The 13,822-nt window shown below is 43.1% G+C and overlaps 1 protein-coding gene across 2 annotated transcripts; it reads right to left on the bottom strand.

The window, feature by feature from the left end:
* Positions 1 to 313: 313 nt before the first annotated feature.
* LOC124018947 (pyrroline-5-carboxylate reductase 1, mitochondrial-like) lies at positions 314 to 10,028 on the bottom strand. 2 transcript variants are annotated; one of them, XM_046334275.1, is made up of 8 exons: positions 9,868 to 10,028; positions 9,559 to 9,644; positions 8,583 to 8,653; positions 8,150 to 8,329; positions 5,129 to 5,350; positions 4,467 to 4,559; positions 3,576 to 3,739; positions 314 to 2,795 (listed from the first exon to the last, which is right to left on the bottom strand). In XM_046334275.1, exons 2-8 carry the CDS (start codon positions 9,623 to 9,625, stop codon positions 2,630 to 2,632), a joined length of 963 nt encoding a protein of 320 aa, XP_046190231.1. In that variant the 5' UTR covers positions 9,626 to 9,644; positions 9,868 to 10,028; the 3' UTR covers positions 314 to 2,629. The 2 variants fall into 2 exon arrangements, with proteins under 2 accessions (XP_046190231.1, XP_046190232.1); XM_046334276.1 differs by lacking the exon at positions 9,868 to 10,028 and adding an exon at positions 9,756 to 9,774.
* Between the last annotated feature and the right edge of the window lie 3,794 nt (positions 10,029 to 13,822).

Here is a 13,822-nt window from a genome sequence, read left to right as displayed (position 1 = left end):
TTCATTTAACTCTTTTTTTAAACCGGTGCATTAAATATTTTCTAATTATCAAGACTTTGTAAGTGTAATGCATAGTAGAATGTCAAAAGCCTGGGTGTGAGACTGGACAAAAACAGTGTAAAACAATGAAGTCCAGACATGAAATGCTTTATAAAATAAAAAAGAATATTGAAAGCTGAAAGAAAAAGTTTAGGTTATAGTCTCAATGTGAAAAGAAAATAATCTAAATTAACATTTTATCTTAATCTAACCCTGAGACACAAAAAGGCCAGTATTTGCAAAATCACCCATATATGCACACAGGCTACAGAAAAATAGTTTAAATAATTTAATTAATCATGAAAGTTTTGGAAATAATGTTTAATAAAACAGATCTAGCTAGACTTTACATATTTTGTGAACAAAATATATAAACTCTTACACATTCAGCATATTCATGTATTTCACTTTGTATTGGCCTAATAGTACCACTTCCACCTTGTAAACAGTGATATGCCAGTCAAATATGTAAAAGGGCTGAACGTAAAATGTCTTATGTAAAATACTGTAGTCTACCTACTGTGTATGTGTAACAATGATTGCTACCATCTTGAACAAGTCTCTCACATGTGTTGTGTGTAGCAAGTCTATCTTGCAAAGGAGATTCATCTACACTGAACAGAAATATAAAAGCAGCATGTAAAGTGTTCCATGAACTGAAAAAAAAAATCACAGAAATGCTCCATATGCACAAATGCTTATTTCTCTCAAACGTTGTGCAAAAATTTGTTTACATCACTGTTAGTGAGCATTTCTCCTTTGCCAAGATAATCCCTCCACCTGACAGGTGTGACATATCAAGAAGCTGATTAAACAGCATGATCCTTATACAGGTGTACCTTGTGCTGGGGACAAAAGGCCATGTAGTTGTCACATAACACAATGCCAGAGGTTAAGTTTGAGAGAGCTGCAAATTGGTATGCTGACTGCAGGAATCTGCACCAGAGCTGTTGCCAGAGAATTTAATGTTCATTTCTCTACTGTCGTTTTAGAGAATTTGGCAGTACATCCAACCTGCCTCACAACTGCAGACCATGTGTATGGCGTCATGTGGGCGAGTGGCTTGCTGATGTCATCATTGTGAACAGTGCCCCATGGTGGCGACCCTGGTTATGGTATGGGTAGGCATAAACTACGAACAACAAAGACATTTGCATTTTATCGATGGCAATTTGAACAAACAAAAATACCATGAGATCCTGAGGCCCATTTTTATTAAGGCCCATTTTTTTTTATTAAGGCCCATTTTTATTAAGGCCCATTTTTATTCAGGCATCTTTGTCAAACAGATGCATATCTGTATTCTCAGTCATTTAAAATCCATAGATTAGGGCCTAATAAATCGATTTTAATTGAATGATTTCCTCATATGAACTGTAACGCTAAAATCGTTGACATTGTTGCATGTTCCGTTTATATTTTTGTTCAGTGTAGATAGATATCTATGTGTGTGTAACATTAATGACTCCTACCATCCTGAACAAGTCTATTATAAAGAAGATATACATCAACAAGACAAATCTGGATAAAGAAAAGTTAAATAGATTTCCCATTTTGTTGTGGTGTCTAAACAGTGTTGCTCCTTCTACAACACCCTCAGTCAGGCTAAAATGATTAACATACTAAAGCTGTAATATCATCTCGCAATCAAGCAAAGAAAATAGCCAGAAAATGAAGAGATAAACAACAATAGAAAACAGGGACCTTTGCTGTTTAGCAACAGACCAAAATAGTTCCAGTAACACTGTACATAATGTATGACCTAACAATCTGTCTAACGGAACATATAGGCACACAGTCTATGAAACAGAAGCTATAGATAGCTAAGCACATAAGACATCCAACTCCACATCTGTCTCTGTGTTTCTACTGAAAGGGAGTGGGCGGCAGGTAACCTAGAGGTTAAGTACGTTCCAACAGTAAACGATAGATACCTGGTTCGAGTCCAGAGCCGACTAGGTGAAAAATCTGTTCACGTGCCCTTGAGCAAGGTACTTGACCATAATTGCACCTGTAAGTTGCTCTGGATAAGAGCATCTGCTAAATGGCTAAAATGTAAAGGAATTGTGACCTGTTGCTCATCACCATGTTGGTCCATCTTAACTGTCTATGTTAGTCTTCTTCCCCCAGTCACCTCCTTCCGCTTTTCTCCTTCATCTGCACTGGTATGACAACACTGGACAGGTGGAAGCCATAATATCTATTAGGAACTTGCTTTTACCTGTCCAGATGTTTCTAGTCAGTGAACATGGAAGGAGAGCAGGAGGAGTGTCCCTTCACCCTACATCCTCTATTGCTGCTTTAAGTTTATCCTCACATTTATGAAGATGTCATTTATGCCCCTCCTCTCAGCTGGCATGTTATAACCATAACAAATGTTTTAGGGTTGAAATAATATGTTCAGCAGCATTTCATTCTTTTGAGGGTCTCTACCTGGGGCGTATCACTAGGAAGCAAAAAGACCGAAACAGGGAGGAACTACCTGAACTTGTCCGCTAAGAAACTTGTTTTTGTTGCAAAATGTTTTGATATGGTCTGCAATGCACTAATGAATTCACCCCTGTTCTGTGATCAGAGCCACTCAGTTCAATTACTTCTTATGCCTGGGGTTGCTGCTGTTGAACAGGCTGATCCCAGATCCCGTCCGGACGCCCACCCCTGTTCCCACCCCTGGCTGCTGCAGAACCTTGTCCAGCGTAGTCTTCTTGATGGCCGCAGGAGAGATCTTCTCCTGGTCAGCCAAGAACTGGAGCTCCCTGATTGAAAGAAACAAAATAAATGTACACTACCTTTTACTCTTAACAGATCCCGAGTGACCTCAAGTCAAATATTCACACACTGACACTCCCGTTTGAGCCACATAATTTAAAAGAGATGGGACTTTGCTCATGGAGTGTGTCTACTATCTGTTAGTTACAAATAGTTCAGACATATGCATCTAGCACCCTCTGCTGTCTAAACTATAGCATCCAGCCATACAACAGAGCATTATGACACAGACATTAAACACAAACATTCAAATGATTATTATTTTTACACAAAACATATGTCTGGTTCCCTGAACCCAGATTTAGACCAGTCCGGGACTAAAAGCACACTCAATGGAGAATCTAAAAATAAAAGTGCCTGTAGGTTGGTTGAATCTGGGTTCGGGAAACCCGACCCATAGCCTAGCTGACATAGTGCTACATCAGTCTTATGTGGTTATATCGAAAAGCCACATTTTGTTAAATGCTGTGTCCAGAGACCTTACTGGCCTCACCATACCACCAGCCAGGGCTTATCCACCAAGATCCAACATATTGAATGTTGCAGATAGAAATGTAACACAGACTTGACATAGTTCTTTATTCTTCACGACAGGGGATCATGTCTACTCTACCACGCAGATTTCTATCTGCACATTCCGGTTTGATTTCCAGGACACAGACTTAGCCTAGTCCTGGACTAAAAAGCATTTTCTATGGAGATTTTCCCATTTGGAAGTGCTTTTTAGTCCAGGAAACTGTCCGTCTGTAGAGTGGTGCCCAGCCTACCTGGTCCTAATGCAGGAGGCCTCCACAGCGTTGATGAGCAGGGCGCGGAAGCCCCCACTCTCCATGACGTGCAGGGCGTGAATGGTGGCGCCCCCTGGGGAGCAAACGTTGTCCTTCAGCTGGCCAGGGTGCTGCTCCGAGTCCAACAGCATTTTGGCTGCTCCCTACGGGAAAGACAAAATAGAGACATGATCATACTGTGGTGAATTTGGGCGTAGCCTCGACCGGGGAACTGGAACCCGGGTCCCTGTGAGCGACAGTAACACATCTTAACTGTTACACAGAGATCCAAACCCATTGACGAGGTTGCTAGGTATACCAAGGTTGCTAGGTATACCAAGGTTGCTAGGTATACCAAGGTTGCTAGGTATACAAAGGTTGCTAGGTATACCAAGGTTGCTAGGTATACCAAGGTTGCTTCAATACGCTACACTCTACAGTCAAGCAAACATTTACAAGGCTCATGGTTATATGATGTCAAACTCAAGAGAAGAACTCTCCACATTGATGCAATAGATTTCTGTCAAGATGTTTCCAGATCAAAATCTGATGTATAATAAAAAAAGAAAACATTCACAAGCAGTCCTCAAAGGAGATTTCTGACTGAGATTATATTCAGGGCTTGCCTGATTGTTAGTCTCTGTTCAGCATTTACATTCCCCTCATTGTACTCGGTGTCATTTGCCAAAGATATCTGTGGGAGTTATGGAATCAGGATCAGATCCTCTGATCTCCTCAAGCTCATTAATGACTGAATGGTCTTTCTTCAAATATGAACAGTCTCTTTGGCAAATGACAATGTGTACAAGGAGTATAATGTTACAGAGACTGGGACCAAGACTTATTCAGGACTAGACGTTCATAGAGAATGCATGTAGATGATGTTCTCACCAGCAGGGCCTGTGCTCCAAGCCGTATAGCCAGTCTCCTGGGCAGACCCATTTTCACCCCCCCGTCAGCAAGCGCTTCCACAGCTGTAAATGCCTATAGGGAGACAAAGACGAACACACACTTATCATATGCACACACATCACATGTATAAAAACACAGTTCAAAATGGGCTCTAGAGATTATACAATAGAGAAAAGAGTTAACAGAAATGACTAGCCAGCCAGTAGTTTAAGCGGGCATAGTAGGTGTTCTCCTAGGAGCTAGGCACGGTCCAGTTCTTAAAACCAATTACTTGCATGGTCGATCATGAAAATAATGAGCTAAAATAGCTTTACAACCCAAAGGTATGGTTGTAACCCACTGGGCTAACCTAGGCATTAGCTTGGGGAGCTAGTCTTCTGGTGTCAGGAGAGGTCAGTCATCCCACAAGTGGGGTTTACTGAACCACCTCAGTTACAGTGGCAGACATGCAACGCACAATTATCTTGTTGCAGGTGCGTGGGTATAATGTGGTATCTTAAAAGAAAGGAGAAACCTTCACACTACTCCCGCTCGTACTGTATCCCTTTTAATCAGTTTATTAAAGCATGTCGGCCTCTTGGCCTTCAGAGCTTTTTTGATAGTAAATGTAAAATAGAAACTACAATAACATAACCACTCACATAGGCAGGTCCACTGCCACTGAGTCCGGTGACGGCATCGATCAGGTCCTCCTCCACCTCCGTGCAGTAGCCCACACTGGCCATCAGCTGCTCCAGCAGCCTCCCGTCCTCTAGCTCGGCGTGGGTACCCGTGGCGTAGACCGTGGCTCCCTCCCGAACCACCACCGGGGTGTTGGTCATGCATCGCATCACCTTGGGGAACGGGCGGTACTGGAGCAGCTTCTGCAAAGGGCAGGGGGAGAATAACAATGAAGTTAAGCTTACTTGATAGAAACATGAGGGAACGCTTCATGAAAACGGAATCTGCAGTGAAACTTCCTTTTTTTACCCACTTTTTCTCCCCAATTTCGTGGTATCCACTTGTTAGTAGTTACTGTCTTGTCTCATCGCTACAACTCCCGTACGGGCTCGGGAGAGGCGAAGGTCGAGAGCCATGCGTCCTCCGAAACACAACCCAACTGCTCTGCTTCTTAACACAGCGCACATCCAACCCGGAAGCCAGCCGCACCAATGTGTCGGAGGAAACACCGCACACCTAGCGACCTGGTCAGCGCGCACTACGATGCAGTGCCTTAGACCACTGCGCCACACGGGGGGCCGGAATACGTTTTTATTTTTTTATTTTTTACTTGCAATGACTTGGATATGTAGTTGTGTGGGGGCCAACCCAGATACAAGTATGTGGACACCCCTTCAAATGAGTGGATTCAGCTATTTCAGCCACACCCGTTGCTGACAGGTGTATAAAGTCGAGCACACAGCCATACAAGCACCACAGAGAAACATTGGCAGTAGAATGGCGCGTACCGGATAGCTCAGTCCTTTCCAACAAGTCAGTTCGTCACATTTCTGCCCTGCTAGTGTTGCCCCGGTCAACTGCAAGTGCTGTTATTATGAAGTGGAAATGTCTAGGAGCAACAACGGCTCAACCGCAAAGTGGTAGGCCACACAAGCTCATAGAACGGGACCACCGAGTGCTGAAACGAGTAGCGTGTAAAAATCCTCTGTCCTCGGTTGCAACACTCACTAACGAGTTCCAAACTGCCTCTGGAAGAAACGTCAGCACAAGAACTGTTCGACGGGAGTGTCATGAAATGCGTTTCCATAGCCGAGCAGCCGCACGCACACAAGCCTAAGATCACCATGCACAATGCCAAGTGTCGACTAGTGTGGTTTAAAGCTCGCCGCCATTGGACTCTGGAGCAGTGGAGACGCGTTCTCTGGAGTGATACATCACGCTTCACCATCTGGCAGTCCGATGGACAAATCTGTGGGGGAAAATCAACTCCATATTAATACTGGTGATTTTGGAATGCGATGTTCGACAAGCAGGTGCCCACATACATTTGGACATGTAGTGTATATCCTTACTCATCTTTGCTTACAATCATATCAGAAATAACCTACCTAATGACTCACAACTTCAACATGCTCTAAAAGTAGGCAAGTGTTTTCCATCATTCTCTGTGCCCCAGATTACACAGGACACAGAATTCTCAGAGGCCTCATCTCGTGACAATCCAACCTTGAACAGTCTCAAACTGCTGAAACTCTCTCTATGTACCGAAAGTAGCAGATGTCTCACTGTTACCATGTTCAAATGAAAGTTGTATCAGGTTCATATCAACCAAAGTCTAATGATGCATGCACATGTATACAGCATTCAGAATGACTATATAATGCTGACACTCAGAAGAATCATTTGCCTTTGAGCCATGCCTTTTCAGCCACCTTGCTATTGGCCTTTTTCACATGACCACTTGTAACACAAAGCTCTGTATTAAAACATTTACTTCCACCAGATCCTAGAAGTCTAGTCTCCTCTTTTACCTTTTCAATGTCAACCTACTACTGCAGAATTACAGCTTACGGTTGTTTTGAACATACCACTCGCACACTGACTGGAAACTGCTCTGGATAAGAGTGTCTGCTAACGGACTAAAATGTCATGTAAATGTCACTACGACAAGGGTTAAGTTAACGACAAATACCACTGAGCTACGGAACTACAGTATGGAAGGTAGATTTGAGTTTAGAAGTAGTGTATTCGGCACATCCAGTAACTTGCAGGTGCAGCGTACAAAAGTAAAAGACAATATAGAAAGATAAGATACCCACAACCAGTTGAACGCTTCCCCAGTTTTATTGTGCAACGTTTTAAACCAAGACCTTTCCGGCATTACAAAAAGCTTGATTTCGCTGTTTTGTGGTCTGGTTCTCTCAAATATCACAGTATGAATCTATCCTGATTCTCTATTTGTCCGTGTCTTGTGAGAGCGCATGACTGTTCATCAGATTGCAGTGTGTGGCAGCTTTCCCAGTATCAGGACAGAGGGCTGAGGTATTTTCAGTGGGAACAGAATGGAAGGGCGATTCATGTTGTAGCAGCCGGAAGTTGCTATGTCCTAGGGCTATGTGAGACCAGAGCACGGTAGTCTCAATGGCATTTCATTGATTTCTTGCGTCCTCTCACCTCCTTCAATTGAGATTCTCCCAGGGAGAGGAGAGGGACTTCTGACCTCATCCAATGGGTTTTGAGGACGATGAGAGAGAACACGAGGAATCAAGGAAATGCAATTTACTGGAAGCCTCAGGTTAGGCTATAACAGAGGGCTGTAGCATCATTGATCTGACAGGATGGAACAAGTTATTTCAAAGCAGGATTCCACCAGAATGCTTTCACCTATCCAATCATATCAGGGGCTTGTTCAATAGGCACCAATCGTAAGAAAACCAGTGAGTTCAATAAGAAATATACATTTCAGTTCTGTTGCAAAACGTTCTGTTCTGTGCTCTAATGAACACGACCCAGATCCGTAGTTCAGTACTGAGGAGAGAGAAAGCTAGAGACAAAGCACTAGCTAAAGTCAACTTTAATTGGATTTCACAGTTTGAATCCATCTTGATTTTGTATTTTTGTCAATCTTCCGTTTTCTGTTGCAAAACATGTCTAAAGATCTGTAAATAAGTAGAGAGAGAAAGCTCTAGCTAAAGTCAACTTCCACTGGACTCCAAACTGACCTTCTCAATGGAGCTGATGGTGACACCAGCTGCACAGGACACAATGAGGTGGCGGTCCTCAATGTCCGGTCCGATCTCATCCAACACGAAGGGGATGATGTGTGGTTTGACAGCCAGAAACAGAACGTCACTCTTGTTCACCACCTCCTTGTTGCTGGTCGTGAGATTGACACCCATTTTCTGTGTAGAAGAGCACAGACAGTGTTGATCGTTACCCCTCAGTATGACAGCGTTTCTTAAATATAACTTAAATGAACAAATGTATTATGTGCCTTTTTCTCGCTCCGTCTTTCTTTCTCTCTGTATCTCGCTTGTGTGTGTGGGATTTCATTTGAGTGCAGCCGATGTGAGATGGTAATAGATATGCTGTAACTGAGGAAACCTATTCCCACAAACATCCAGCGCACCCCAATGACTGATCCATTCTACTCACCCGCAGTCCAGACACTGTGGGAAGATCTGTGTCTGGGGAGCTGGCAGTGATCCTCTGTGTGGCAATGACACCTGCAGGGATGGGAGAGGGGAAAAATCAACTGGGAAACCCTGGTTGCCAAAACACTGGTGGCCAGGCTGGTCACCAGTGTCCAAAACACAGCGCCAAGGCTGGTCACCAGTGTCCAAAACACAGCCAGGCTGGTCACCAGTGTCCAAAGGCTGGTCACCAGTGTCCAAAAAAACAAAATAAAAGGCTGGTCACCAGTGACCAAAACACAAACTGAAGGCTGGTCAAAAGTGTCCTAAAAGAAATAAGGCTGGTCATAGTAAAAAAAAAAACTATAACAGCGAAGGCTGGTCACCAGTGTCCAAAACACAGCGAAGGCTGGTCACCAGTGTCCAAAACACAGCGAAGGCTGGTCACCAGTAAAACCATCTCCAGACCATGCTGGTAAACAAGCATAACCAGCTAGACTAGCTTAACCAGCATCAGACCAGCTAAACATTTGGAGGTTCAAACTTCATATTTGACAATATGAAATGGCTCATGCTCCTCAAAGCATAGCCAGCAGATATGACCTGCAGGGTAGTGGGTTACAGACCACCCAATAGAATGTATGCACACATGACTGGACAGCATTCCTGTGTATATTAAGATGTGGTGGAGCCAGCTTGAGATAGTACCTCAATTCAAGGATGAGAAATGTGCTGTACTCCAAATTGTCCTGTTATAAAGAGAAGATTGAATGACTGCTAACAACGAGCAGTCGTTCAATATTCTCTGTGTACGAGTTGGGATAATTGGAACATTCAGAGTAAAAACGTGTTTCTGGATTGAGGTATGTTTTCCGAGCCATATCTCGCTCCAGCTCTGCAGTGTCTTAATATACACATGAATGCTGTCCGACCCTAGTGCAGCTGTAAACAAGCGGGTCGGATCTGCCAACTATTAAAAACAATGCTTAGATGGTTACCTGCAGCGCTGAATCCCTTCACCAAGGCATGGGCCAACTGACCCGCTCCGATGAACCCCACGCTCATTCTGAAGTTTCTGTTGTTGCTGTGAAGAAAAAAGGACACTGGTAATATCAAGAGACAAATCTATACGCAAATACACCCGCCCTGTGTAAACAACAAAGAATATGTATAATTTACAGTAAACAGTAGTTACTTCCTGATAACAAATGGAATCACAATACATGCCGTTATGACACAGTTGAAGCAATGGCGACAGCTTCCTGCAACGAAGTAGCCTAAATATTTGACAGACGAATCAAACTTACGGGTGTTGCGACGAATGTATAAATGGTTTCCTTTTCCAATGTCGCCGCCAAACATATAGTTCAACAGAGTTACAGTTGTAACAGCGTTAACATGATTTCCACACCAAAAACCGACTATGATAATGACATGCGAAGTGACCAATAAGACTGAGAGAGTCGCTAAACGTCTAACCAATGACGGTGGCAGCATTCATTTATTGTACAGTTATGGGTGGGTTCTGTAAGCTGTGTACAGCCAGTTGCATCAGCCTTGCAAGTACAGTGGGCGTGGAGAAGAAACCTCTAGGTTACGTTCCAGATCATGCCCTTCTAGTGGCTGAATCCGGAAGAGCATTCATTACCTAAGTATAAAAGCGCCGTCCTTTTATTTACTGCCTTAACACATCGACGTGTTAGTGATAAGATATACTATCAAGGTATTTGCCTCTCTATTTCAGGATACTAATCCTAAAAGGCAGAGAGGCCTATTATAATTCACTCATACATTAGGGAAATATAATGTTTAGATGGTGTTTTCACCATTTAAACGGTAGACTAGAACCAGCATTGTTTTGGGTGTCAGTTGAGGACATTTACATTTAAGTCATTTAGCAGACGCTCTTATCCAGAGCGACTTACAAATTGGGACAGGTGAGGACAGAACAGTTTGAACAGAGCCATTATGGTTTCTTGGCCCCCATTAATCCTAATCCATTCTTCATTTAATAAAGGACATTTTAGTCCAGTAAACCAGTCCATACATCACAGGCTATAATGCTATACAAATGTAAGATCACAGATCCCCTGGCAGAGCAGCATTTTGTGTCAGAAAGAAAACCTAATATATCTGATTGACTAGATGCATCAGTAATGTTTATGCCTATTACCAGCTAGTCTGCAGCCCACTGTTCATGAAGGTGGAGACAAGGGGAGAGAGATGAACAGTTGCACAGACTAAACAATCTGTTCATTTTAATTACATTTTGAATGTTCACAAGTTTCAGAACTTTTCTATCGGTTTAAATCATTGAGTACATTGCATGGTTGTCATTACAATACAGTGTTCAGGGATGTTTTGCAGTGCAGACATCACATATCAAATAGTGTTAGCTGTACCTATGCAGTCAATTCCATAACCTCCCCCCCTTACACACACACGCACACACACACACACACACGCACACAAACACTCACACATACTATATATTACCAATTTCGTATAGACAGTTGATACACTGAACATTCAGCTCATAATGAATCTACACACTGGCTGAACTTGGACTAAAACAAGAGGAGCTGAAGTTGAAACATGCAGTTGGGTGTTAGTATAAACACCAAAAGTACTCAATGATGGAAAGCCAATTCAACACACAACACATTACATTTTTTATATATTATTGTCATTATTTTAAAAAACATCTTAGTTAAGATAAAAGTTTCTTGAAACACAATAAATTAAACAGACTATTTCAAGACATGAAAACAACCCAGTGATGATTTACAACGTCCTTCAATACAAAATGGCCGACAAGTTCATAGAACAAAAGCAAAGTACAGAAATGACCATGAACCTCGTTATAATCTTGAAAATGTTTTTCAGCAATGTGCATTATTAGAAGGCGACTACATTTTATTGATTGCTTGGTTTACTAAACCTTATAAATAATAGCTTCTTTATAACACAGACTGTAGAGGAAAAGTTTCAGTTTAAATCACACTGCCAGACTATGAGGTTTACAGAGTTATTTCTCATTTAGCACATCGCTTTTGCACTACGAAAATGGCGCCCAACACGTTCAAAGCTCTGAATTAAACCAATGAACTGCGCCATTAGACAGAGTGCCTACAACAGTGCTGGCCCTTGTCTCAGGTTTCTCTTAGAGATTATAATACTGATACTACTGATAATAATGTTAAGGAATACACTGATGTTAAGACACAACACTGATATTAAGACATAACCCTAATGTTAAGACACTACACTGATGTTAAGACACAACACTGATGTTAAGACACAACACTGATGTTAAGACATAACCCTAATGTTAAGACACAACACTGATGTTAAGACACAACACTGATGTAAAGACACAACACTGATGTTAAGACACAACACTGATGTTCAGAAAGACACAGCACTGATGTTCAGAAAGACACAGCACTGATGTTCAGAAAGACACAGCACCGATGTTCAGAAAGACACAGCACCGATGTTCAGAAAGACACAGCACGGATGTTCGGAAAGAGACAACACTGATGTTCAGAAAGACACAGCACTGATGTTCAGAAAGACACAGCACTGATGTTCAGAAAGACACAGCACCGATGTTCAGAAAGACACAGCACAGATGTTCAGAAAGACACAGCACTGATGTTCAGAAAGACACAGCACTGATGTTCAGAAAGACACAACACTGATGTTAAGACACAACACTGATGTTAAGACACAATACTGATATTAAGAAAGACATAACACTGTGTCACTGCCGTCAAACGAAGTGGACCAAATTGCAGCGTGATAAGCGTACATTTTCCTTTTATTTTAAAATGCCGCTAACAAAACAACAAACTAAAGACACAACCGTGAAGCTTACAGGGCTAAGTGCCACAAACAAAGTTAACTACCCACACTGAAAGGAGGGAAGAAGGGCTACCTAAGTATGATTCCCAATCAGAGTCAAAGATAGAAAGCTGTTCCTGATTGAGAACCATACGCGGCTAAAACATAGAAATAAAGAAACATAGAAAACAAAAAATAGAATGCCCACCCCACATCACACCCTGACCTAACCAAATAAAACGTCTCTCTAAGGTCAGGGCATGACACACTGATGTTAAGAAAGATGTAACACTGATGTTAAGAAAGACAACACTGATGTTAAGAAAGACAGCACTGATGTTAAGAAAGACAACACTGATGTTAAGAATGACACAACACTGATGTTAAGAAAGACACCACTGATGTTAAGAAAGACACAACACTGATGTTAAGAATGACAACACTGATGTTAAGAAAGACAACACTGATGTTAAGAATGACACAACACTGATGTTAAGAAAGACACACTGATGTTAAGAAAGACACAACACTGATGTTAAGAATGACAACACTGATGTTAAGAAAGACAACACTGATGTTAAGAAAGACACATCAAGGCACAAAGCCATAACATCATTGAGGCGATATGTAATCTGTAGTAGGCATGGGGCATTCAGAGGCACTTGAGTGGAGATGCGGTGTGTCATTTCCAGTGTGGTCTATGTCTGTCTCTGAGGGCCAGGGGTGCAACTCAAACAGTCTATACCCTCTGTTCCTCGTATCCCCTCTCCACGCCTCCTCACAACGGCAGAGCGAGGCAGAAGTCCATTCAAATATCGTGTCTCCTCTTGTCTTCTCCAATGCTCTCCTCCCTTACCTCATACACCGTGTCCAATGAGGAATCGAGGAAAATACTTTTGAGATTCACCCCAGGAGTGAGGAGGGTAGAGGGGTCCCCAGGACTGAGGAGGATAGAGGGGTCCCCAGGAGTGATGAGGGGTCCTCAGGCATCAGCGTGGAGTGAGGAGGGTGGAGGGGTCCTCAGGCAGCAGAGTGGAGGGTGGAGGGGTCCTCAAGTAGCAGAGTTGAGTGAGGAGGGTGGAGGGGTCCTCAGGCAGCAGAGTGGAGGGTGGAGGGGTCCTCAAGTAGCGGAGTGGAGTGAGGAGGGTGGAGGGGTCCTCAGGCAGCAGAGTGGAGTGAGGAGGGTGGACGGGTCCTCAGGCAGCAGAGTGGAGTGAGGAGGGTGGAGGGGTCCTCAGGCAGCAGACTGGAGGGTGGAGGGGTCCTCAAGTAGCGGAGTGGAGTGAGGAGGTTGGAGGGGTCCTCAGGCAGCAGAGTGGAGGGTGGAGGGGTCCTCAAGTAGCGGAGTGGAGTGAGGAGGGTGGAGGGGTCCTCAGGCAGCAGTCCTCAGGCAGCTGTGGAGTGAGGAGGGTGGAG

The sequence above is a fragment of the Oncorhynchus gorbuscha genome, unplaced genomic scaffold, assembly GCF_021184085.1.
Source record: "Oncorhynchus gorbuscha isolate QuinsamMale2020 ecotype Even-year unplaced genomic scaffold, OgorEven_v1.0 Un_scaffold_591, whole genome shotgun sequence".
NCBI lineage: Eukaryota > Metazoa > Chordata > Actinopteri > Salmoniformes > Salmonidae > Oncorhynchus > Oncorhynchus gorbuscha.
This window is presented reverse-complemented; position numbering and strand designations above follow the sequence as displayed.

Coding starts and splice junctions, on each gene's coding strand:
- LOC124018947 (XM_046334275.1), bottom strand. CDS start 9,625: ATGAGCGTGGGGTTCATCGGAGCGGGTCAGTTGGCCCATGCCTTGGTG. Junction 8,654..9,558: donor GAAGGGATTCAGCGCTGCAG/GTAACCATCTAA, acceptor CCATCCCTGCAG/GTGTCATTGCCACACAGAGG. Junction 8,330..8,582: donor CCACAGTGTCTGGACTGCGG/GTGAGTAGAATG, acceptor TCTTCTACACAG/AAAATGGGTGTCAATCTCAC.